At 39.8% G+C, this 24,566-nt stretch overlaps 1 protein-coding gene across 2 annotated transcripts in view; it reads right to left on the reverse strand.

Annotated features, from left to right (window-relative positions):
* Positions 1-3,172: 3,172 nt before the first annotated feature.
* The window catches only part of LOC113219501 (L-dopachrome tautomerase), a 38,220-nt gene continuing 16,826 nt past the window's right edge, over positions 3,173-24,566 (reverse strand). Inside the window, exons 6-10 of one of the 2 annotated variants that reach the window (XM_026446577.1) lie at positions 23,241-23,376; positions 15,535-15,589; positions 8,300-8,343; positions 6,117-6,318; positions 3,173-3,351 (exon numbers count right to left, since the gene is read on the reverse strand). In XM_026446577.1, the coding sequence (XP_026302362.1) occupies positions 3,173-3,351; positions 6,117-6,318; positions 8,300-8,343; positions 15,535-15,589; positions 23,241-23,376 (616 nt within the window). The remainder of the gene's footprint in view (positions 3,352-6,116; positions 6,319-8,299; positions 8,344-15,534; positions 15,590-23,240; positions 23,377-24,566) is intronic. The other variant, XM_026446579.2, reaches the window with a different exon arrangement.

Genomic DNA, 24,566 nt, shown 5'->3' on the forward strand with positions numbered 1-24,566 from the left:
GGTTCATTTATGCACATATATCAACCACCAACATTCTCTGAGTACTTAAGGCAAGGTGCTTTGATATAATGACCGTGTAGCTGTACAGAGGGGTATACAACCTGACCTTTAACTTCAGGTCTAGATGTGGAAGCAAACCTCACATAACCATTGCCACATTGGTTCTAACTTGCTTCTTCTGGGGGTCTCCAACAAATGGACCCATCTTGAAGGCTTACCTGGGGGATCACCAAGTTAGCTGCTGCAGGACCTCTCTTCCCTGGTCGGTCACTTGAAGTAGCCGCCTGCTTCCACCCCAGGATTAGTCACTAGACTGTGGGGATATCCAAAGTAACTTCACCTGGGGAAAGGCTGGCTCTCCTTTTCCTACCTGTTCAATACAGATTCAGAAAATAGCAATTGTTTGGAAACTCACCAGAAAATAGCATATCAGTTTAAGAGATTACTTTTCAGACTGAGGTTATTATGTATTTTACATGTATATATACTTCAGTATACATGTTGAGTTCCCAAAAGATGGGAATTGATGCCCACAAATTAAAAAACAATAATCCTCAAAAGATAAACAATAATCTGTAAAACATTTATTTTTCATTTCCTTTTTAGTAAGTTTTCTACTTCTTAATAATGTGAGATTAAAACGAGTCACTAAAAGTATTATAATTAACAATGTTAAATTGTAAGCAAGATACAAATGTCAATTTTAGAATTAGAAAGGAATTTAATGCACAAAGGAAACATGTTATTGCATTTTACCCCATTACTGAATGTTAGCTTTATAAAAAGCATTTCTATTAAAATCATATATGCAGTTTTTCTAATACTGAAGATATAAGCATAAAGTGATCTGGTCATTTTCTTCAAGGTTGAATTCTTTCCTCTATCATTGAGAAATACAGCCCACAGTATTTGGTGACATTTTCTGAGTTTATTTGCATGATATTCAATGTAAGTAAATACCAACATTTTATTCTGTTGGTTTATCCTACCTTAATATTTGTTAAAATGTGCTCATAATTGATTTATTGTAAGGTCAGAAAATGTTAGAAAATTGTATTTCTCTTATATGAACTACAAAATCAGGAAACTCTCTCAGGAAGACATTATAAAACATAATAGTTATAAAAAGTTGCCCACACTATAGATAAAAGTAGCTAAGTATAACTGATTACTATTTTTTTCTACCTAAGATAGATCTTGCTTTAACCAAATCTTATGAGAATATGATTTATGAGAATTCTGATATACCTGATAAGCTAGAGGTGGTTATTTGCTTTATGAAATTATTCATAATAGTTCACCTATAAAAAGCAGTTTTTCCTGGTGCTTTTAATACATAATTGATTCATACATAACTTTTCTGAAATATATATACCATGCACAATTATATCTTCATTTTACCAAATCTCTCTTTTTGTTTAAAACCAAGATTTAAAAATGTGTTCCCCAACTATCCTGAGTTCAGAGCATAAACATTCCAGAGTGGAGCTTGTGAAAGACACAGTGCTGTACTTTCCATGAATATTGTTAATGGCAGGAATTGAGAGGGATGCATGTGGTTGAAGCTAAAAAGCCCAAGCAGGGCTTTACCCCCATGAAGGACTCCGGGCTATCTTAATCTTCACCACTGAGCCTGCTCTCAGATGCACCTGTAACTTTATGAGATTCAAATTCAAATTCAGTTCCAGCGGGGCTTTGTCCACTTCTCTGGCTTTAGCAGTCCTACTGCATGGGGGAAAACTGGTTCTTGGTGAGTCTTGCACTCTCTAGTCCCCCTTTATGTAGAAGGCAGCTCCAGGGACCTCTTAACACCCATTCTTTACAGACATTCGTTCCAGTAGAGAGGGATCTCCGACAGACAAACCACGCCCTGAACTTCGGTCTCACTCATGATGCACAGAAACCAGATATGAGCAGACGAAATTTGCGTGGAAATCTCAAGAGCCATTAACTTCTCTGAAGTGGGGTCCGTCATGATAAGTCTGAACATCATAGTAAAGATTGCCTCATTCTTATTTCTCATGATCTGATGATTGCATGGCAGAATATAACCACTTAATTCTGAATTGCCATGTTTTGTACAGATGGTTTGCTTTCAAATAAGGCTTAATTGGTCAGCATTCGTAAGTAACTATGAGTATACTGCAACATTAATGAATCTAACATCAATGCTTAAAAATAAGCCAAGTGCATTATGTGGGAATAATTTTTCATCTGAGGCTACCTAGTAAAGAAATTGGTTCAGGATCAGCCAAAGAGACCTCAGACTAATAGGACTCAGGTCAAATTGTCTCATGTTCAGGTTTATAGCCTCGCCAGCCTTCAGTCAGCCTTTCTCGGAAAGAGTAATTCTGTATTTGTTATAGGTTTACAGTAGTATATCAACAAACCAGGAAGCTCTATAATTGTATTATCTTCTCTATTTATCCCTATAGAATCAATGTGTATCTAGCTATTGAATCCTGTAATATAGGTCTACTGTTTAAAACTGCAGATTTTAAGTAAAATCTGTAAAATCTAATTTACACAATAGAGGGGAATTGAACCTTCATTTAGTCATTTTCTGTCCTGTAAAGAAAACAAGGCTTATTCTCATCTTCTAAGCTGGAGAGGAAAAAGATAGAGGAAAGAAGAAAACGAAGCTCAAGGAAGATAATCAGGAGGGTGCCTAGAAGCAGAGATGTTTATAGCTAAAAAGGATCTTGGAGATTCATCTAGCACCTACCCCCTCTCACCTCCATGCCATTACCAATCAAGACACTGGGGCTGAGAAAGATTGATGCATGGTCTTGGCCAGGTCTCAAATTGCACTGATCTGCAAATTTAAATGACTCCCCCGGATCAATGTTTTGGGACTTTTTGTTTTTTTAAATGCTTTCAGAAAAGGAGGAGGCTTAATCAATATAGGGGATTATTATCAGATATCACAAACTGTCAGGTCTACCTTTATTTGAAGATAGAGGTAGCCTCAAGCACTTTAGTTTGGGTTTGTGAAACAAGCAAGCAAACGAAACTACAGCTAAGCATCTTCTGAATGAGATCATCACCACTATAGAAGAACCTATGTCAAAGATCTTCAACTCAAGAAGGAACAGTGAGGATTAGTTCCTTTATTGTCAGGGTCAGAACTATGGGTTGGTCAGCCTCTTCTCTTAGGTAAGTCATGAGCACCCTAGGCTTCTTCCGTGTATCTCTTGCTGCTTAAATGTGTCTCCATTAGGGGTGTATATCCTTTTCGAAGTCTTCTATATTGAAGAGAAGCCAGCAGCACAAAAAGACCAACCAAAGCCACCAGCGTTCCCATGACCACTGAGAGGGTTGTGGGCCAACCTGGAGTTTCTTCAACTGAAACTAAAGCAGAAGAGAAGGGTCTACAGTCAGCATTTTCATCAGCTGAGTACTTTCAGAAGAGAAAAAGAGCAAGCGCACTTGGCTTTCACAGGCTTTTTTGTTGATAAAGCAAAACTACTCTTGCTAGACTAAAATTTATCTTCTCCTTCCTCACCATTTATCATATCCACAATTGTTTTTCTTGGGGAAGTCGGAAATGGCATCCCATTACTTAAATACAGCTTATTGCATTTTAAAAATTTGTTACAATAAATGCTTATGCGGAAGAAACCCTCTAAGGAGGAATGTAACTACTTTTGTGAGTTAGAAGCTCGTTTGTAAAAGTGCATGCTAAAATGGCATCTGGGGAGCTGCAAAATATACAACCTTCAGGTAGAGAAATTCTGCTGTTGTCTCTACCTTTTAATAGAATGATAAGCCTGTGAGAGGGATCAGACTGACTATTACACTAGGAGACATTCAATAAACAAGCAGATGATATTTATACACATTTGAATAGTTGTGAATAAAATGTCAATTTCCCACATGATAAATCCAATCTTCTATTCAAATAGATTTTATAAGCACTCTTCCACAAAATTGGTGAATTTCATTTTTGGGGTTTTTTGTTTGTTTTGTTTTGTTTTGTTTTAAGATGGAGTTCTCGCTCTGTCACTCAGGCTGCAGTGCAGTGACGTGATCTCGGCTCACTGCAACCTCTGCCTCCCGGGTTCAAGCGATTCTCCTGCCTCAACCTCCCGAGTCGCTGGGATTACAGGCACCCGCCACCATGCTCAGCTAAGTTTTGTATTTTTAGTAGAGACAGGGTTTCACCACACTGGCCAGGCTGCCCTCAAACTCCTGACTGCAGGTGATCCACCTGCCTCGGCCTCCCAAAGTGCTGGGATTACAGGTGTGAGCCACTGTGCCTGGCCAAATTTCATTTTTAATATATGTATGCCTATTTGTCATTTATTTTAAAAAGTATATTCTCTTTGGCCAACTGTTCTTAATTTCAGCTCTTCTGAATTTTTCTATAGCTTACACTCACCTAAATATAAGATTCTCTTTCTAGTCCTTTTTCTGCAATCCCACGGGAGGTCCTGACCTGTCCTGATGGGATTCCTCCAAGAGGGTTTTGATCTGTCTCCTCCCGCTTCAATCCGGCAGCACCTATTGCCGACTTCATCTTCTTAAAACACAGATATTTTGATTCTGCCATTTCTTTGTTCAAGACCCAGAAATGGTTGCCTTTTGCTTTTGTCCAAATCATCTGGCTAGTTTTTTTAAAAATTATGTTTTAGAAATTGTGGTAACATACACGTAACATAAATTTGACCACCTTGAAAATAGTAAGTGTTGCTGAGGCTGTAGAGAAATTGGAATCCTTGTGCATTGTTGGTGGGAATGTAAAACGGTGCAGCCACTATGGAAAACAGTATGGGGATTCCTCAAAAAAATGGAACAAAGAATTACCCTATGACCCAGCAATTACACTTCCGGGTATACCTGAAAGAACTGAAAGCAAGGTCTAGCAGAGATATGCAGTGCAGTGGCATTACATACATTCACATTGTTGTGCGACCATCAGCACCATCCATTCTCAGAACCTTTTCATCTTGGAAAACTGATACATGGTGCCCACCAAACAGTAACTCCGTATTCTCCCCTCCCAACCCCTGGTAACTAGGAGTCTCTGTGAATTTGACGACCTCATAGTCTCATATAAGTGGAGTCATGCGGTATTTGTTTTTATGTCTGGCTTATTAAACTTAGCTTAACGCCCTCAAGGTTCATCCATGTTGTGGCATGTATCAGAATCTCCTTCCTTTTTGAGGCTGAATAATATTCCATCGTATGTATCTGCCACCTTTTTGTCTATTCATTCATCTACTGATGGACACTTGGGCTGCTTCTACTTTTTGGCTATTGTAAATGATGCTGCTATGAACGTGGGCGTGCAATATCTCTGCTAGACCTTGCTTTCCGTTCTTTTAGGTATACCCGGAACTATAATTGCTGGGTCATAGGGTAATTCTTTGTTCCATTTTTTTGAGCAATCCCCATACTGTTTTCCATAGTGGCTGCACCGTTTTACATTCCCACCAGCAATTTCTCTACAGCCTCAGCAACACTTACTATTTTCTATTTTTTTGATAGCAGTCATCCCAATGCATATGAGGTGGTATCTTATTGGAGTTTCATGCCTGGCATCTAAGGCCCTCTGTACTTAGGCTCTTTCATAAATTTGAACTTGATTTGAGGTAATACTCTGCCCGAGTGTCCCACTACAACCAAGCTTGAAAGACTCAGGTCAAAGAGGGAGAGATTGAGCTCTGAAATCATCTTGATTGTTTTCTAGGCTGAGACTTTGGGTAGATACACTGTACAGGGACTAGCTGGATGTAGAGATTATTCTTTGAGGCAGGCCTGTTTACTTCATTGGTTAGAAATTTGAAACAACCATAGAGAGGCTTTTTATTAATCCAATTAATTCAGAGAGAATTGTCAAGTCAGGTGTAGAAGTAGATAGTTCCTTTAATAAGATCTATTGAAAACTTTCAGTTTTCTAAAACAAGAGTCAGCTCATTAGTCCCTTTGTGATGTTCAATTGGTAGTTTAAAGGCTCGTTTTGCTAAATACACATATGCTAGAAAGATGGTCAATACACCTAGCTAGACCTGAAAGCTTCAGTTAAAGGTCTTGGTTTACATTAAAAAGAAAGCAAGCAAGCTAGCTCCTTTAGAAGATGAATGAATCACCCATTTAGAAGTTGTGTTAGTTACCTGGCAGATCAATGGCATAGCTGTAGCCAAGTTGGTCTGCGGTTAAAAAGAGTTCTCCATTCGTCACTGGAGGGAAGAAAGGAACCATGTTGTACATCCGATTGTGACCAATAGGGGCCAGCTCCTGAGGCCAGGCATCTACAGGAGGATTAAATCTTTTCATCCACTCATCAAAGATGGCGTCAGTAAAGGAATGAAGAACCTACAAGACAGTTGAACACAGCGTTTAACATGAATCAGTCTGTTCCGATCACACCAACCTGACTGGAGCTTTTCTAAAGTGGAATAACTTCTTCTTGACATGGGATCTTCTGTATACCCATGTGTGGAATACCACCTTCTGTATAGCACCGTGAGGAAGCCCAAATCAACTCATATAGAGTGACCATGACGGTGAGGCTCAAGATTTCAGGAAGAAAAACAATGAAGTTTTCAACGATGTATGAACCTCTCTCTCCAAGCAGGATAATAAACTGCTTTGTCAAGGGTGCAAATGGAAGTTCATGTTGGATTTAACATTGGTTGCAGATTGAACGTTGGAGGCCTTGAACATATATGTGTTAACTGTGAAATTCAGAAAAAGGCAAGTATGGTAAGATACATGTTCTAGTATTGAGACGATTTGGTTTAACAGGAGAGAAAGAAAAAATTGCATTTACAGGTTGAGTGTCTGAAATTTGAAAATTTAAAATCTAAAATCCCGCCAAACCTGAAACTTTTTGAGTGCCAACATGACACTTCAAGGAAATGCTCATTGGAGCATTTTTGGATTTTTTGGATTTGGGATGCTCAACTGGTATGTTGAGCAGGTATTCCAAACTCTGAAAAAATTCAAAATCCCAAACACTTCTGGTCCCAAACATTTCAGATAAGTGATACTCAATCTGTATCAATATTATAATATAAAGGAACAGTAAATTTTTCTCACCAGGAATACTCTTCTGTCTACTCATTTCATAACCTCTCACTTGAATTCTTGCTGTTATGCCAGCAAAAGAAAGTCTAGAAATGTAATGTACAAAGTGCTCATTTACATTTTCTCAAGGAAGCCATTAAAGTCCTTTTAAAATATAGCAATTACTATATGTTTTGAAATATTAAGAGCAAAATCTCCACATTGATAGCCCTGATTTTGTAACATGATACAAATTTGAGAGTTCGGTCCCATCTCGACCGTGGTGGTTACAGTTCCTCACTCCTTCCTGGACAGTGAGCTCAAGGAGCTCAGGGGAGTGTCTTTTTCTCATCCCCCCTCCGGATCCCCAGAGCTTGTCACCCCAGGGTATCTCACGTGGAGAAAGGGAGATACTTATTTCAGGAAATACTTAATCAATGTATTCATTCCTCCATGCACCACTGTACCTTGTACCTCATTTATAGCACTGATCAAATGATACTATAACTTGTTATTTATGTATCTATGTCCCCTAACAAGATCCTGACTCCTTAAGCCCTAAGATAAGGACTTTTCACCTTTGAAGTCTCAGGCTTAGCATACAACCTGGATGGAGTCAATGTTTACTAAGTATGTGTTGGCTGATGACAGTGTCATGCAGCTTTATTTACATAAATAGTTTGTGCAAACAGAGTGTCTAGGGATGTACAAAAATGTATTTTCCAAAGAAGGCCACACAATGTTTCTTGACTAACATGTTTTTCTAGAATCTTGCCACTCCTTCATTCAAGGTTGGCTTCAACTGGCCTTTCCTTGAAACTTGGTGAGTTTCTGACTCTTTTATAACCAATAAAATGCCGCAGAAGTGACATTTTGTGACTTTCAAGGTTAAATCATAAAGTGTATTACAGGTCCTATCTTGTGCCTGAGCCCTGAACCATCAAATAAGCAGTCCAGCTGTCCTGAGGCAGCCATGCCATAAGGAAGCCCAAACCAACTCACATAGAGCGACCATGATGGGGAAGCTCAAGATTTCAGGAAGAAAAACAGATGGCGGGCCACTCCACAGCTACTCCAACACCTATCACCATCTGACTGCAACTGCACTGAAAGACGCTAAGCTAGAACTGCCTAGTCAAGCCCTTCCAAAATTCCTGACCCACAGGAATGGTAAGAAATGAAATGGTCACCTTCAAGCCATTGAGTATTTGGGTAATCTGTTATGCAGAAATGGATAAGCACAACAAAGGAAAAAAGCCTGAGCAAAGCCTCACAGGCCCATGGTTACCAGCATGTGTAGGGAAGTGAGTTCCTTAGTTTCCTTCTCTCTCTCTCTTTTTTTTCTGAAGACACAAAATTCAATAGAAATTCTGTTTGTAGTTCTTACATTCTCAGTGTGAGCTGAATTGGGACCTGCTGCCGCATGCAGAAGTGGCCTATTCCTGGAGGGAGGGGAGAAAGGGAGGGGTGAAATGGGAAGAGCCCCATTCTTCTTCAGTGTTGGGAGGCTACAGATGCCGCCCCATTCTCCTGGGTTCCACGAAGGAGAACAGATAGAATGTCAGGTCTGAGACTTTTCCTCCACACTGCTGCCTCCTGGGTAGGAGGGGAGCTAAGAGATCCAGACAGAGAATGAGAAGGCAGAGGTGGTGAAATGGGGGTAGTGATGCGGCTTGAGATGAATAAAACACAGCCTGTGGAGCTGATGATCCAGGATCACAGAGGTCTGTAAACCTCAACAGTGGACACCAATAACATGCCATTGGGAAGGTAGGGAGGTATTATCTTATATTATTAGGCACCTAGTACACAGCACCTTTCTTGTAGGAAATTGTTATTCAATGGTTGTTATCACTATGAGTATACCATCAGTACTATTATTATTTTAACTTGGAACAAGGACTTATGGAAGAAGAACTTGCATTTTGCAGGTGGGTGGGGCCTGCAAGCACCTCTGAAATCACTCACACTATGTACATATAGCCAATGAGGAGCTGGGCATTTAGGAATGCATGTGGCACATGCCTAGTGCTTTCTGATAAGTGAATTAGTGAATATTTATTAGTGTTTGCTCAATTACCCATAATGACATATTGAAACCTCAAGACAGCCTGATTTGGTGAATATTATTTGTTTGCTCAGGCTGCTGTAACAAAGTACTACAGACTGGGTGGCTTAGACAACAGGCATTTGTCTTACAGTTGGAGACAGTGTCTCACTTCTAGGCAGCTGGAAGTCCAACACCAAGATGTCAGTGGGGCTGGTTCCTTCTAAGCACTGTGAGGGAACATCTGTTCCAGATCTCACTCCTACTTTCGCTGGCCTTGCTGACAATCTTTGGCATTCCTTGCCTTGTAGATCTCCATCTTCATCCTCATGTAGTGTTCTCCCTGTGTGTAGGTGCCTATGTCCAAATTTTCCCTTTTTATAGGGACACCACTCACTCTAGATTAGGGACCTACCCTACTCCAGTGTGACATTTTATGTTAATAAACTATACCTGCAACTATCCTATTTCCAAACAAAGTGACATTCTGAGTTATTAGCTATTAGGAATTTGGCATATGAATTTTGCAGGTGACAATTCAACCCCTAACAGTATTATCCTGTTTTATAGATGGGGAATAAAAGGCACAAAAGTGTTAAGTGACTTGCCTAAGGGCACACAGCTAATATATGGTAGAATAAGAATTTGAACGCAGGAAGTCTGGTTCTAAAGTGAGAGTTCTTAATCCACATACTCTACTTCCTCTACACCAGCACTCCCCAACCTTTTTGGCACCAGGGCTGGATTTCAAGGAAGACAATTTTCACGGACCAGGGGGTGGTAGATGGGAAGGGAGAGGGTTTTAGGCTGAAACTGTTCCACCTTGGAGCGTCAGGCATTAGTTAGATTCTCATAAGGAGCATGCAACCCAGAGTCCTCTCAGGTGCAGTTCATGATAGGGTTGGCACTCGTATGAGAATCGAATGCTGCTGATCTGACAGGAGGCAGAGCTCAAGCGATAATGCTCGATTGCCTACCATTCACCCTCTGTGCAGCCCAGTTCCTAAGAGGCCACAGACCAATATGGGCCCGTTGCCTGCTTGACACCACCACACTGTAGTACAACCTTCAGGACCACCTAGAATAAGAAAAATTGATTTTGAAGGTGTATTCCCAAATCTTAACAATGCAGAAAGAGTATAGTTTGGCCTATGAGTCCTAAACCAATCATGAACTTTTAGATAGCGCCTGAGTTCAAGTCAGGGATCAAATTGTGATGATAGAAAGAGACAAGAGACTATCAGGACATAAGGAAGAGGCAGATGACGCAGATTCAGTGCTGTAAGAGGCAAATAACTTATAGAAAGCATCAGAATTCACCAAGGGAAAAATGTAAATAATAAAGGAGAAGACAAGATTCTAAGGCAATTAATAATCTGGAGAGATAAAAAAAAAAGGGGGGGGGAGAAATAATAAGGAGTAATTGAAATGGTAGCTCTCAGGAGGGCTATAAAACGTACAATAAATGTTCTAGTAAGGCTGCACACAGTGGCTCATGCTTGTAATCCCAGCACTTTGGGAAGCTGAGGCAAGAGGATCATGTGAGAGGCCAGGAATTTGAGACCAGCCCCGGCAACAGAGTGAGACCCCATTTCTACAAAAATTTAATAATTAGCTAGGCATGGTAGTGTGTGCCTGTGGTCTCGGCTACTTGAGGCTGACATGGGAGGATCACTTGAGCCCGGGAAGTCAAGGCTGCAGTGAGCTGTGATTGTACTACCACACTCCAGCCTGAGTGATAGAGCGAGATACTGTCTCAACAAAACAACAACAACAACAACAACAAAGCTCTAGTAAGAACAATATACAGAGTACCCAAATTACAGAATGTAATTTTTTTTGAAAAGACTGGTATGCACTGAGAAAGCGCAAAGAATCCAATGGACAAAATGCTGCAAGCAATAACATATCTGCAACCTAAAAAGAGAAGTAGTACAATCTACGGAATAAGTAGTTTTGTTAAAATTGTGGGCATTATTCCTCAATAAGATACGTTGAATTGCTCTTGAGAAACTAATTGTATCTTTGTTAAATACAAGTTAAAAATGAGCTCAGTTTATATCTCTGTAAAAGGTCAAATGTCATTTGCGGGTAGGAAGCAAAAGCAGAAGTTAAGTGAAAGTGTATCACTGGGCCGGGCATGGTGGTCTACACCTGTAATCCCAGCACTTTGTGAGACCAAGGTGGAAGGATCACCTGAGGTCAGGAGTTCGAGACCAGCCTAGCCAATATGGTGAAACCCCATTTCTACTAAAAATACAAAACATTAGCTGGGCGTGGTGGTGTGCACCTGTGATCCCAGCTATTCGGGAGGCTGAGGCAGGAGAATCACTTGAACTCAGGAGGCGGAGGCTGCAGTGAGCCAAGATGGTGCCACTGCACTCCGGCCTGGATGACAGAGCGAGACTCCATCTCAAAACATAAATAAATAATAAATAAATTTGTATCATTGGTGCCTTTCATCTGCTCGAGGGCTACATGGCTATGTTTTGGTATTAGAAATTCAGTACTTCAGAAATGAGGTTCCAAATTTTGGCATATAAACCTATTCTATCTTGTTCCAACAAAATGAAGATAGGTACAGAAAATGAAAAAAAAAAAAAACAGTAAATTTCAAAGTAGAGGCCATATTGAAAAAAAAAATGTGATTACATGGGCTTTCAAGGTAAAGATTTTTATGTAACCCATGCAGAAGAAAGTAATCGACCAAAAAATATTGTACCTGCAGGATACAGAAAATAAAATACAAGAAAGTGTGCATTCTTTTTTCAAGACTATTGGAGGATAAAGTTACTATCAAAGGGCCTTAGCTTAAATGACTATAAATTTGGATTCCCACCACGTAGATGAAATAAGAAGTGTCTGCATCTGGAGAAAGGAACCATGGAAATATGAGGCCGGCTGGGGGAAAGATGTGTGTACATCATTAAAGACCAGCACACTGTAGTTTTCACCACTTGAGTTCATGGGTTACTGCCCAGAAGGCATCCTTTGTCATCAGACTGGATCCTACTGTGGTGACATGCTATTGCTCTGGCTCTCTGAGAGTCAGAACGAAGTGACAATTCAAATGTGATCACTTAAAAGCCACATGACAGATATAAGCACACATAGGTCCATATGGGAACTCTAATTTAAAACTTAAAGTAGAAGGCATACATTAAAAAGTTGGTTTGGAATTTTTAAATGAGAGAATTCCTAATGGCAACTCCTAAAAAACAAATTTCATCATGCTTGTTATTTTAGGGAAATACCTATTCTTGTCTTGTTCTACCAAGGATTTGAAAACAAATATAACTGGGATGTTGGTTTCACGTTGCCCTAACTAGGCCATATGTAATAGGCATGAAATAGTGAAACAACACCAAGCCTCTATTTAATTAACTAAGCTCTGCCACAGGAGGAGGGTACTACACAGAGAGAATATTTCAGTGACGAGAAACAATCTCCTATGGACTCAATGTGTTCCTCCCCTCCCAACAAATTCATACTTTGAAATCCTAACCCCCAGGGTGACAGTAATAGGAAATGGGGCCTTTGGGAAATAATTAAGCCATGAGGATGGGGTTCTCATGAATGGAATTAGTTCCCTTACCAAAGAGACCCAGGTAGCTCCTTCTCCCTTTCAACTATTTGAGGACAAGCAAGAAAATGGCCGTTATGAGCCAGGAAGAAGTTCCTCACCACACACTGAATCTGCTAGTGCCTTGATCTTCAACTTCTCAGCCTCCAGAACTGTGAGAAATAAATGTTGTTTAGACCACTCAGTCTCTGGAATTTTTGTTTTGGCAGCCTGAATGGACACAATCATGGAAGGCAAAAAAAAAAAAAAAAAAAAAGATATTGGAGCAATAATAGCATCTTCCAGGCTGGGCACAGCAAGGATGGTGCTAAAATTTTCTCTCCCTATATCTCCCTATCCATTCTTTTATAGCACCCTGAGCAGGCAAAACAGAAAGTATTTCTCAGGTATTTTGGAGGAGTTATATCAGGAACACATCCCCCCACATAGACTTGTATAATACCCTTGTATACTATATGTGTGTAAAAATGTACACAATTTACATTGTATACAAGCTCTAACAGCATGCATACAAAAAAAAAAAATCAAGAGAATTAGAAATGTCAATTCCAAACCCTTTAGGAACAAAAGCTTGTTCTTCAAGAATTAAACTCTGAACAGATGCAGAGGACTACAGGAAGATTCTGCTAGCTCAACTTGAGGACTACAGGAAGATTCTGCTAGCTCAACTTGAGGACTACAGGAAGATTCTGTTAGCTCAACTTTAAAAGAAGTGACCAGTTCAACATATATATAAGCTAACATTACAGGTTGGAGAAACAGAACCAAGGTGATGCTAGAAGAGATTCTAGATAGATACTAAGCTACCTCTCAGGTCATTCTTGGCTACCTAATCATGAAAACTCTAGGAGACAGGAACTCAACTCAATGCTAGAACCATCTTAGATTTGTATGTAAGTTGTGGTTTGTCATTATATTCATACTTTATCAAGAATGAATTGGATGTAATTCATAGGTTTAGTTCTTCTCAATAGAGTATGCATTTATCCTTATAAAGTCTAGAGTTGAAGAGAACCCATTCAGGTAACATTTACCACCTGTAAGATTAAAGAAAACAAGCCAGCCCCCAGCCTAGCCCATAGAAATCCTGCCACCCTGGGGAACCAGAGAGGGGTCCCGCCACCCTCTCTGATACCTCAGCTCTTACAAAACTCATCAAGATGTTATGCTACTTAGGAGGTAGTAACTGTGCACCTGCTATTTAAAAACTAGTATTAAATAAGTAAATGTGACATTTAAAAAGCATAAATACATCCTCAAAATAAAAGCAATGACTCTATCATTTCAAAAGCCATGCAAAATTATTCACATCTGCCCTTCACCAATTCGTGTTAATTCCTATTAATATGACCTAACGGGACTTAATATCCACAGCTATAATGAATGCAATTGTGAAGAGACTGAATTAAGAATTGTCTAAACTGACAAAAGGCAAAATGGTAGTTGAAAGATTGAACACGGGGAGATTTTTTAATAGGAAACTTTTCTTATAAATCTCTGCTCAGCCACTTACTGGTTGGTGTGACCTTGACACATTTCTTAGCCTCTCTAAACTTTATTTTCCCTGTGTTTAAAACAAGAAGAGTAGTTTACTATATACAGATTTGTTCATTTAAGAGGTGAGCTTTGCATGACATCTCACATAGGAGCTGTCACAGAATAGATTTACAATAATAAGACACTGTCCTCACAAAAATGTACAGAACTAAGTGTCAGGTACTGTTCTAGAGGTTGAATATGTTTTCAGTGATCACATTCTTTTTCCATAAACTAATAAAACCTACAAAATACAACTTTACATGACCAGATTATTAGGTTTTCCGGGAAAATAAAATATTGAAAGAGAATGTTGTATTTTGTTACTCACACAGAGAACAAATTACTTTCACTAATTCTGACTTTTTTGGATCTTTAGGGTTATTTTTTCTTTTTCCAGAAGTCATGATCACAAACAAAAGTTATGAACAGACAGATCACAGAAAAGGAGGTGCAAACTGATTTTTTTTTTTTTTTGTTTTTTTTTTTTGAGACAGAGTCTCACTCTGTCGCCCAGGCTAGAGTGCGGTGGCCGGATCTCGGCTCACTGCAAGCTCTGCCTCCTGGGTTTACGCCATTCTCCTGCCTCAGCCTCCTGAGTAGCTGGGACTACAGGTGCCGGCCACCTCGCCCAGCTAGTTTTTTTGTATTTTTTAGTAGAGACAGGGTTTCACCGTGTTAGCCAGGATGGTCTCGATCTCCTGACCTCGTGATGCGCCCACCTCGGCCTCCCAAAGTGCTGGGATTATAGGCTTGAGACACCGCGCCCGGTCACTTTTTTTTTTTTTTTTTTTTTAACAGAGTTTTGCTCTTGTCACCCAGCCCAGGCTAGAATGCAATGGCGCGATCTTGGCTCACTGCAACCTCCACCTCCTAGGTTCAAGTGATTCTCCTGCCTCTGCCTCCCAAGTAGCTGGGACTACAGGTGCCCAACACCACACTCGGCTAATTTTTGTATTTTTAGTAGAGACAAGGTTTCACTATGTTGGCCAGGCTGGTCTTGAACTCCTGTCCTCAGGTTATCCACCTGCCTCGGCCTCCCAAAGTGCTGGGATTATACGTGTGAGCCACTGCGTCTGGCCTGGCCTTCACTTATAAGAAGAGAAATGCAAATTAAAACTTGCTAAAATGCCCCTTCACCTATCAGGTTGACAAAGATGAAAAAGCGTGATGACACAGGGACAAAGAGCATAATGAGAGGGAATGATGGGGGAACTGTGGCTCTGACACATAGGTGAAACACGGGTATTAGGAGAGAATATTGTCCAACCTTCTAGAGGCAATTCTGTAACATTTATCAAATTTCAAATGCTTTTTTTTACCCTTTAAGCCAGGGATTCTATTCTCTTTACTTAGCTTACGTGTTCAAGGACGTTTGTTGTAGCACTGTAAAGTAAAAGATTAGAAATCACCTAAATGTCCATCCATAGAAAATAGTTTAAAATCTTAAATTTAAAATTAAAATAATACATTTCAGGATAAATCCATGTAACAGAATACTATACAGCTATACATAAAAAAGAATAAGAACGCCCTTTGGAACTGAAATGATTCGGAATAATTTTTTTTTTTAAAGTGGGGGAAAGGCAAAGGGACACAGGGGTTTATAATATGCTACCATGTGGATAAATATATAAACATATTTGTGTATTTATAAAATATATCTGGAAAATTAGAAAAAAATGGTATTGTTTGCTGGAAGGTGGTAGTGATAATATGGACTTCATTTTATACATTTGATATTTTGAAACTTCTATGTGCACTAAGATTTTAAGATGAAAAAATTTAGAAAACCATGCAACGACTTAAAACTAAATAAATTAAGCGATAATGGGATATCATATGTAATAGGTGCCTTATACAGATGGTCCTCTGTATCCAATTATAAGTAATCCAGACATGATTTAGAGTATACAGAAGGATGTGTGTACCTTATATGCAAATATTATGCCATTTTATATAAGGGACCTCAGTAGCCACAGATTTTGGTACCCATGGTGGGGGGTCCTGGAACTAATCCCCTCAAGATATTGAGGGATGACTATAATTGCAACTGCATAAAACATATTAGAAGATGAAAAGAAATAAGCAAAACCATTGAGATGGAATTACAGGCATTTAAAAACTTTTTTCACCAACATTTCTGTAATTATAAATAATATAAAAATCATAAAACCACTAAAAATAAAATTTTTACATAAAACAATGTTATTTTAATTTTTTTAAATGTTAGTCTAATTATGATTTTTCTTAAAGTAAAGCAAAATGGATATATCTTTAAATGCTTCAGTCTTGGGAAGAAAAAAGCAATGCCCTATTGATATGGTTTGGCTGTGTCCCCACCCAAATCTCATCTTGAATTGTAACTCCCACAGTTCCCACACATTGTGGGAGGGACCCAGTGGGATGTAACTGAATCATGGGGGTGGTTTTTCTCCTGCTGTTCTCATGATAGTGAATAAGTCTCATGAGAACTGACAGTTTTACAAATAAGAGTTTTCCTGCACAAGTTCTCTCTTGTCTGCCACCATGTAAGATGTGCCTTTCGCCTTCCACCATGATCGTGAGGCCTCCCCAGCCACGTGGAACTGTAAGCCCATTAAACCTCTTTTTCTCTATAAATTACTCCGCCTCGGGTATGTCTTTATCAGCAGCATGAAAACAGACTGATACACCTATCCTTTTTTTACATTTCAACTAAACTCACTCTAACACAGAATTATTTATACCTGTAATTGTGAGCTTTTGATTTCACTAACTTTGTTGTAGCCTAGAACAGCAGACTCGGAAGGGCTCTTACAGGGTTAACTTAGGGTAGTCCATCAGCTATGTGTGGTTTAGAGATTCATTTTCTCCTGCTGCATATTTCTAAGTTAATGAACCTATTTTATACACTGATGAGTAATGAGACTGTTGTATGTTGTATTCCATTTAGAATGTCAATGTAGAAGGTGGAAAACAGGCATGAGCTGTTTAGTATTTATCATGGAACCTATGGATCCCCCCAGTCACTGAGGAATTGAAGGAACTCAGAACTCAGCAAATATAGTTTCTAAAAGGATAACATCCAAGTATACTCTTAAGAATAGTATCTTTAGGAATTGGAAGGAAATTACCACTATGTAACATAGTTTCTTTCTTGGCATTTAAATAACTTTACAGTCTGTTGGTTTCCTTTTTTTTTTTTTTTTTTTTTCTTTTCTGGATTATATCTAAATTTAATATTGAAGACAGCACTTAGCATTTCTCTGGCCTAATCTTATTTTCCATGATAAATGTGTGCATTTGCCTCAATTACCTTAGGAATTACTAGAGATTGGTTTGGAGTTTTTCCTGCACTTTAATGTTCTGCCTTCTTTTCTCATTATTGTGATCACATACAATTTTGTAGCTCTATTGCTTGAAGAGATTTCACAAAAAATAATTTTAATAAATGTCATGTGCAATATATTTGCATGAATTGCCTCGCGAATTTGAAATTCCAGAAGCTATAACTCTGTTAACTGAAATGCTTTAACCTGGATCTCAGTATGTGAAAAATCATTTAAAGCTGAATTGGCTTCAGCATAAAACTCTTTGAAAATAGCCTGAAGTAATTGTGAGTTCTGGAGCTAGTGCCAAAACATTATTCATTCTATGCCTTTAACGAAAGGCTGTGGCTTTTGCTTATTTGTATATTACACATACTACTAAAGAAAATAAAATTTTAACATTAAGTACGTTAAAAGCAACGAAGACAAAGATGATTAAATGTCTTATATCTCTGAACCATGTTAAGTCACGGGATTTCTCATCCATTAAGTTACAATGTGAGCTTCCCCCCTAAAGCAGAAGGAGAAATATGACTAAGGGGATATCCCTACTACAGGCCAGCTATGGTGGCTCACCCAGTGCTTTGGGAGGCCAAGGTGGGAGGATTGCTTGAGGCTAGGAGTTCTGAGACCAGCCTAGGCAACATAGTAAGACCTCATCTCTACAAAAATAAAAAGTAAAAAAAAAAAGCTGGGCATGGTGGTACGTGGCTATAGTCCTAGCTTCTTGGGAGGCTGAGGCAGGAGGATCACTTGAGCCCAGAAGTTCGAGGCTCCAGTGAGCTATGATCATGCCACTGCATTTCAGCCTGGGCAACAGAGAGAGACTGTCTCTTAAAAAGAGAGAGAGAGGGAGGGAGAGAGAGAGATTCCTACTATCCTTACTACAAACTAATACAAAGAAGAGCAGTGAATCCTTTACACCACAGGTTGATAAATTAAAGCCTGAGGGCCTAACAGAGCCTACAACCTATTTTTGTAAATAAAGTTTCATTGCAACACCACATTCATTTGTTTATGCATGATCTATGGCTGATTTCATGCTACAGGGGCAGAATTCAGTAGTTACAACAGAGAACATCTGGCTCCAAAGCCCAAAATATTTGCTACCTTGCTATTTACAGAAAAATGTTGCCAATTTCCGTCCACTTAGTGGGTTTGTTCAAAAGAAGGATATAAGGTTTAGCAATCCGGGACACTTGGGATGCAGAAAATCAAATTACTAGCATCACTTTTAATAGGAGAGAAAGAGTTGGGGTATAATCCTTAATTTATCAGAGGATTCTGCTGTTCTACTTATATTGGAGTACTGGATAAGGAGTACTGTGACATTTTCCCTTATGAATATGAATTGTGTGTATAAATTATACAGTTGACAACGTATGCTTTAATAAGTACTTAGAGACATATAGTATAGATAAATAGATGTACGGATGTATGGCTGAGAAAGCAGACACCAGAAATGCTTGGCAAAAGCTATGGCTGAGACGATAGCCAGAAAAAATGATCTGAACCATCAAGTTAGAATCATCGAACAAGGCAGGTATTCTAGAGAAAAGCAAAGATCGCTGTGGCGGCATCACAGATAAGCCCCCATCTTGTTAAATAAGCCCCCACCTTGTTAGACCATTAATTCAGACTTCTGACAACCCCTTCATTTATTGCTACTATGCAAATATGAGGAAAGAAACATTTTTTCGAAGGAAAGAACAACTCTACCAACTAGTTCCGTCTCAGGATTTCTTGAAGCTCACCTGACTATGCTTTAGCCTCTCTAGGAGCCCCAGAAAGCTACTTCACACCCATCAGGCAAGCTTAGAGTCACTGAAAGCTATACCTTCACTCTCCCTCTTCATAGCTCCTTTTTTTTGTACCCTGGGTTGAGTAACACTAATAATCACCTGTGAAATACTTCTGACTTTGTGCTTATTAGTAAAAGGTCTTAGGGCATGACTGCTTTGGAGAAAAAGATAAGAAATCTTAATTAAGGTTTGAAAATCTAAACCTAACATATGGTTCTCTAATTCTGACCATTATAAAGCACGTTATTATTTTTATGATAACATTTGTATTGTACTTGGCAGGCTCTAGACCGGTTTCCTATTGTCCTAATCTACTAAGAATCACTTCATTGAGTACATTTTCACCGCCAGATCGGGTCGAGACCCACACGTTGCAGAGTGGGAAACAGAAGCTCCATGTGGTTCAATTACATTCCCAAGATTGCCCTGGCCTATATCAAGTAAAACTGATTGACTTGTAATGAGTCATGAAGCCTCCCAAAAGTCTAGAAAAACAAACTTCCAGCTGGGCGCGGTGGCTCACGCCTATAATCTCAGCACTTTGATAGAGGCCGAGGCCAGAGGATCACTTGAGGTCAGGAGTTCAAGACCAGCCTGGCCAACATGGTGAAACCTTGTCTCTACTCAAAATACAAAAATTAGCCAGGTGCAGTGGCACGTGCCTGTAATGCCAGCTACTCGGGAGGCTGAGGCAGGAGAATCACTTGAACCTGGGAGGCGGAGGTTGCAGTGGGCCAAAATCGCACCACTGCATTCCAGCCTGGGCAACAGAATGAGGCTCCATCTCAGAAAGAAAAAAGAAAAGGAAAACAAACTTCTATAAACTGATGGTTTGACGATGCATTATAAATGCCATATACAGACTGAATTGTGTTCCCTCAAAATCCATATGTTGAAGCTGTAACCTACAATGTGACTATATTTGGAGATAGAGCCTAGAAAGAGGTCATTAAGGTTTAATGAGATCAGAATAGTAGGGCCCTGGATTAGTGTTATCGTAAAAAGAGGCATCAGAGAGTTTACGCTCTCTCCCCCAAATCAGCTGGCACCTTGGTCTCAGACCTCCTGGCCTCTACAACTGTGGCATATAAATTTCTGTCACTTAAGTCATCCAGTCTGTGGTCTTTCGTTATGGCAGCCTGAGCAGACTAAGACACATTGCTAAGATTAACATTAAGGCGAGGAAAATTCTGGAGAAAAAAACAGAGAGTCTCTGGATACCATACAATCTGAATAACAATATAAACTCAAAATACTCGTAAAATAAGAAAGGAGGTGAAATTTCTTCTTGTAATTGCTCCAAAACTATCTATTCAAGACATGCAACTCAGAAGACACACAGACAGGGTTAAAATAGATGATGGTAAGTTTAGTATCTGTAAAGCAGAAGCACTGTTGGGGATTGGCTACTGAAACACGAATGTTTATGTTGTCTAAATCTCTTACGACAATTTGAGAGACCTGTACTTAGAAAAGCAGTCCCTAACATTCAAGAGCTGGCCTGGCGCTATCAACAATGCCTTGATGTCCCCCTGTCAGACATTAACAATTTCATAGAACATCGACAGCAGACAAGGCCACTCTGAATATATTATATTTTGAGTTTATATTGTTATTCAGTTAGACTGTATGGTATCCAAAGACTCTCTGTTTTGTTTTTCCAGAATTTTCCTCGCCTTAATGTTAATCTTAGCAATGTGTCTTAGTCTGCTCAGGCTGCCATAACGAAAGACCACAGATGGGATGGCTTAAGCAACAGAAATTTATATGCCACAGTTGTAGAGGCCAGGAGGTCTGAGACCAAGGTGCCAGCTGATTTGGTTCCTGGTGAAGACGCTGTTCCTGAGCCTTCTAGCTGCGTCCTCACATAGTGACCATGTGGGATCAGGACAGAAACTAGAAAACCCCATAATGTCTGAGCACAGACAAATTATGAACATTGTCCAAGACACAAGAGGCATGACATCCCCTTTCCCGGCTAATGTGAGCATCTGCTGCTCTTTTACCAACTATGGCTTTAACCTCAGTCTAGTCTGTCCCATATACACACACATATAATTACTCTACCAAGACACCCAATCATAGAATCAGGAAGCATACCCCTGCTTCCTGACAACATCCGATTCAGAGCAGAGCTTCCAAAAGTCCTCCCCAAATCACCTGGCACAAGCCCAAATCCTTTCTGTCTTTTCCAACACCCACTGGCTGAGACTCTCCACAGTCCTCCATTCTCTCCCTGCAAGGAGTAACAGACCAATGTATTCAACTGCACTGTATTCCTAGAGGTCACAGACTGGAGAGCATTGACTAGGGCAGCTGAACAGTGTGGCTCTGACTTGTTCTTCCTCATTTTGTTTGTCTTAGAAAAGTTCACCAGGGGATGAACATACTCTAAAAACTAAAGGCTGGGCCCAGTGGCTCATATCTGTAATCCCAGCACTTTGGGAGGCTGAGGCGGGCAGATCAGGAGGTCAGGAGTTCAAGACCAGCCTGGCCAATATGGTGAAACTTTGTCTCTAGTAAATATACAAAACTTAACCAGGCATGGTGGTGTGCACCTGTAGTCCCAACTACTTGGGACGCTGAGGCAGAAGAATCACTTGAACCCGGGAGGCAGAAGTTGCAGTGAGCCGAGATAGCACCACTGCACTCCAGCCTGGGCAATGGAGGAAGACTCTGTCTCAAAAAACAAACAAAAACACTAAAAAGTTCAGAAATGTAAAATTTACAATCTTATTGTTAAGTTTTGTTCAGTTTGTTTTTGTTTTTGAAACAGGGTCTCACCCTGTTGCCCAGGTTGGGGTGCAGTGGCACGATCATGACTCACTGCAGCCTCAATCTCCCAGGCTCAAGTGATCTGATCCTCCCACCACAGCCTCCCAAGTAGCTGAGACCACAGGTGCATGCTACCATGTCCAGCTAATTTATAAAGTTTTCTGGTAGAGAAAAGGTCTCACAATGTTGCCCAGGCTGGTCTCGAACTCCTCAGCCTCCCAAGGTGCTGAGATTATAGTCATGAGCCACCATGCCTGGCAGTTTTCTTCTTTTGTTTTAAAGTGAGACAGAAATTAAACTGATATACCAAAGGAGTTCATCACACTGAAATTTAAACAACTGTGAGGCTCCCGCACAGTCAACAGCAATCCTGTTTACTGTCTGTGTTATTACACATCAGAGGTAGGAATCAGATTAACAAATTAAATTGCCTCAAGTGTGAGTTTTTGTATTAACGCCGTCGGTGAAGGCATTTGTCATTTTTTGCTTATATTAGCCAGGAAAGGGGATGTCATGCATCTTGTGACTTGGACAATGTTCGTAATTTGTCTGTGCTCAGACACGGTTATGGAGTTGTCTTATTTTTGTCCTGATCCATCACGGGCACAGAGTGGCCTTGTCTGCTGTCGATCTTCTACGAGATTGTTTATGTCCAACAGGGGACATCAAGACCTGGTTGATAGCACCAGGCCAGCTCTTGGATGTCAGGGGCTGCTTTTCTTCTTTCTCAAGTAAAGCTCACTCAAGTTGGCATAGGAGGTTTATATGTCCAGCATGCCCTCTCCATTCTCCTCCCCTTTTCTGGCTAACAGAACCTCTCTTTCCTACAGGTAACACATTGAAGGTGGATTGTGTGGACTAATGGACCTCAACAACCTCATTTAGCCAATGAAAAATCATTTATTATTATGCTAATTTATGAATTCACCAGTGGAATTATAAACTCTTGTCTAAGATCATCCAAAAGTGAACCATCCCTGAAGCATGGGTTCTGATTAGGGCCTTCAAATGGCACCTAACCATCTCTATGGTATAGATGGAAATTAATTTACATTTGCACACATCATGTTGTTCACACAGAGAATAAAACACCGCCAAATCCTTAATTGTATGGAAACAAATAAATCTGATATATTATCTAGAAAATTTTCATGCATTCTGAGTCTTTGACATACCACAAAAATGGGATCATTGGCAGCTGAATGTGGCAAAGCGTTTGTCCCGTTCAAGAAGGAATGAACCAAATTATGAAGGCTCATCACTCTAGAATCCAGAGTCCCATCGGCTTTATCAAACCCTTCCAAGGCATTCCTGGGAGAAACAAGTATGTCAGTGACAACAGACAAAGACTGATAAAGGTCTCTTTTTTGTTGTTTTCAGCCTAGATGATAGTTTTCTAATTTGAGATTGGGTAGGTATATGGGAAGCTCTGTCATAACAAATTCACCAAGAATTAGCCCCAAACTTTAGTAATAATCCTCTGTAAGGGGAGATAACTCCTAATCAATGCTATTTCTGAATTATATCTCTTTTGTGTACTGTGTGACAACCTTCATACCTGTCTCTCATACCCTTGGAGAGCAGGCTCTGTGCTTTCTTCAGATATTTATTGCCAGGGTTCAGTACCATGCCCAGCACATGACTGCAATCAATATTTTATTTAACATTTAATCTGATATTTATATTTCTCAACCAAATAGACCTTCAGCTTGACTGGCTCTACAAAATAGACCTTCTCAACCAAATAGACCTTCAGCAAGACCCTGGCTCTACAAAAAAGAAAAAAGAAAATTCTACCACAATAAAAAGACTTTAAGAATTATGAGAAATATGTTTATAAATAAGATTTTAAACAAAGATGGGTCCAAAAAGGGGATGGTAGATAGATTAAAGATCTTCTCCAAAACTGGATTCTCTCTCTCTTAACTGTGTTTAAAGAAGACAATTTGTATGGGACCAGGGCAGGGTAGGCTGAACTCACATGTAGAGGTTCTGCTAAGTGTAGCATGGCTCAGAGTCTGCTGGGGTTGGACAGTCTTCAGAGTAGTGTCAAAGGTGGGAGAAGGGTAACATTTAAGGTTGTTTTGAAAAGGAGGATGAATTAATTTTTCATTGTGACAAAAGTGCTATTAAAATAGATTGCATTTCCTATATGTTTGAATTAGGGGAGTTGTTCTCAAAATGCAGTGCTCAGAACACCTTAACTAGCATTGTTTCGGATTTGCTTAGAAAGGCAAATTGTTAAGACACAGCCTATACCTACTGAATCAGAAACTCTGGGAGCAGGGCATGAAGTATGTTTTTCTTTAGTGATTTTGAGATGTGCTTAAATTCTAGGACCGCCTCTACAGGTACATACCACCACACCTGGCTACTTTTTAATATTTTTTTGTAGAGACAGGGTTTTGCTGTGTTGCCCAGGTGGTCTCAAACTCCTGGACTCAAGCAGTCCTCCCTCATTGGTCTCCCAAAGCACTAGGATTACAGGCATGAGCACCATG

Source organism: Piliocolobus tephrosceles, chromosome X, assembly GCF_002776525.5.
Source record: "Piliocolobus tephrosceles isolate RC106 chromosome X, ASM277652v3, whole genome shotgun sequence".
NCBI classification, from domain to species: Eukaryota; Metazoa; Chordata; class Mammalia; order Primates; family Cercopithecidae; genus Piliocolobus; species Piliocolobus tephrosceles.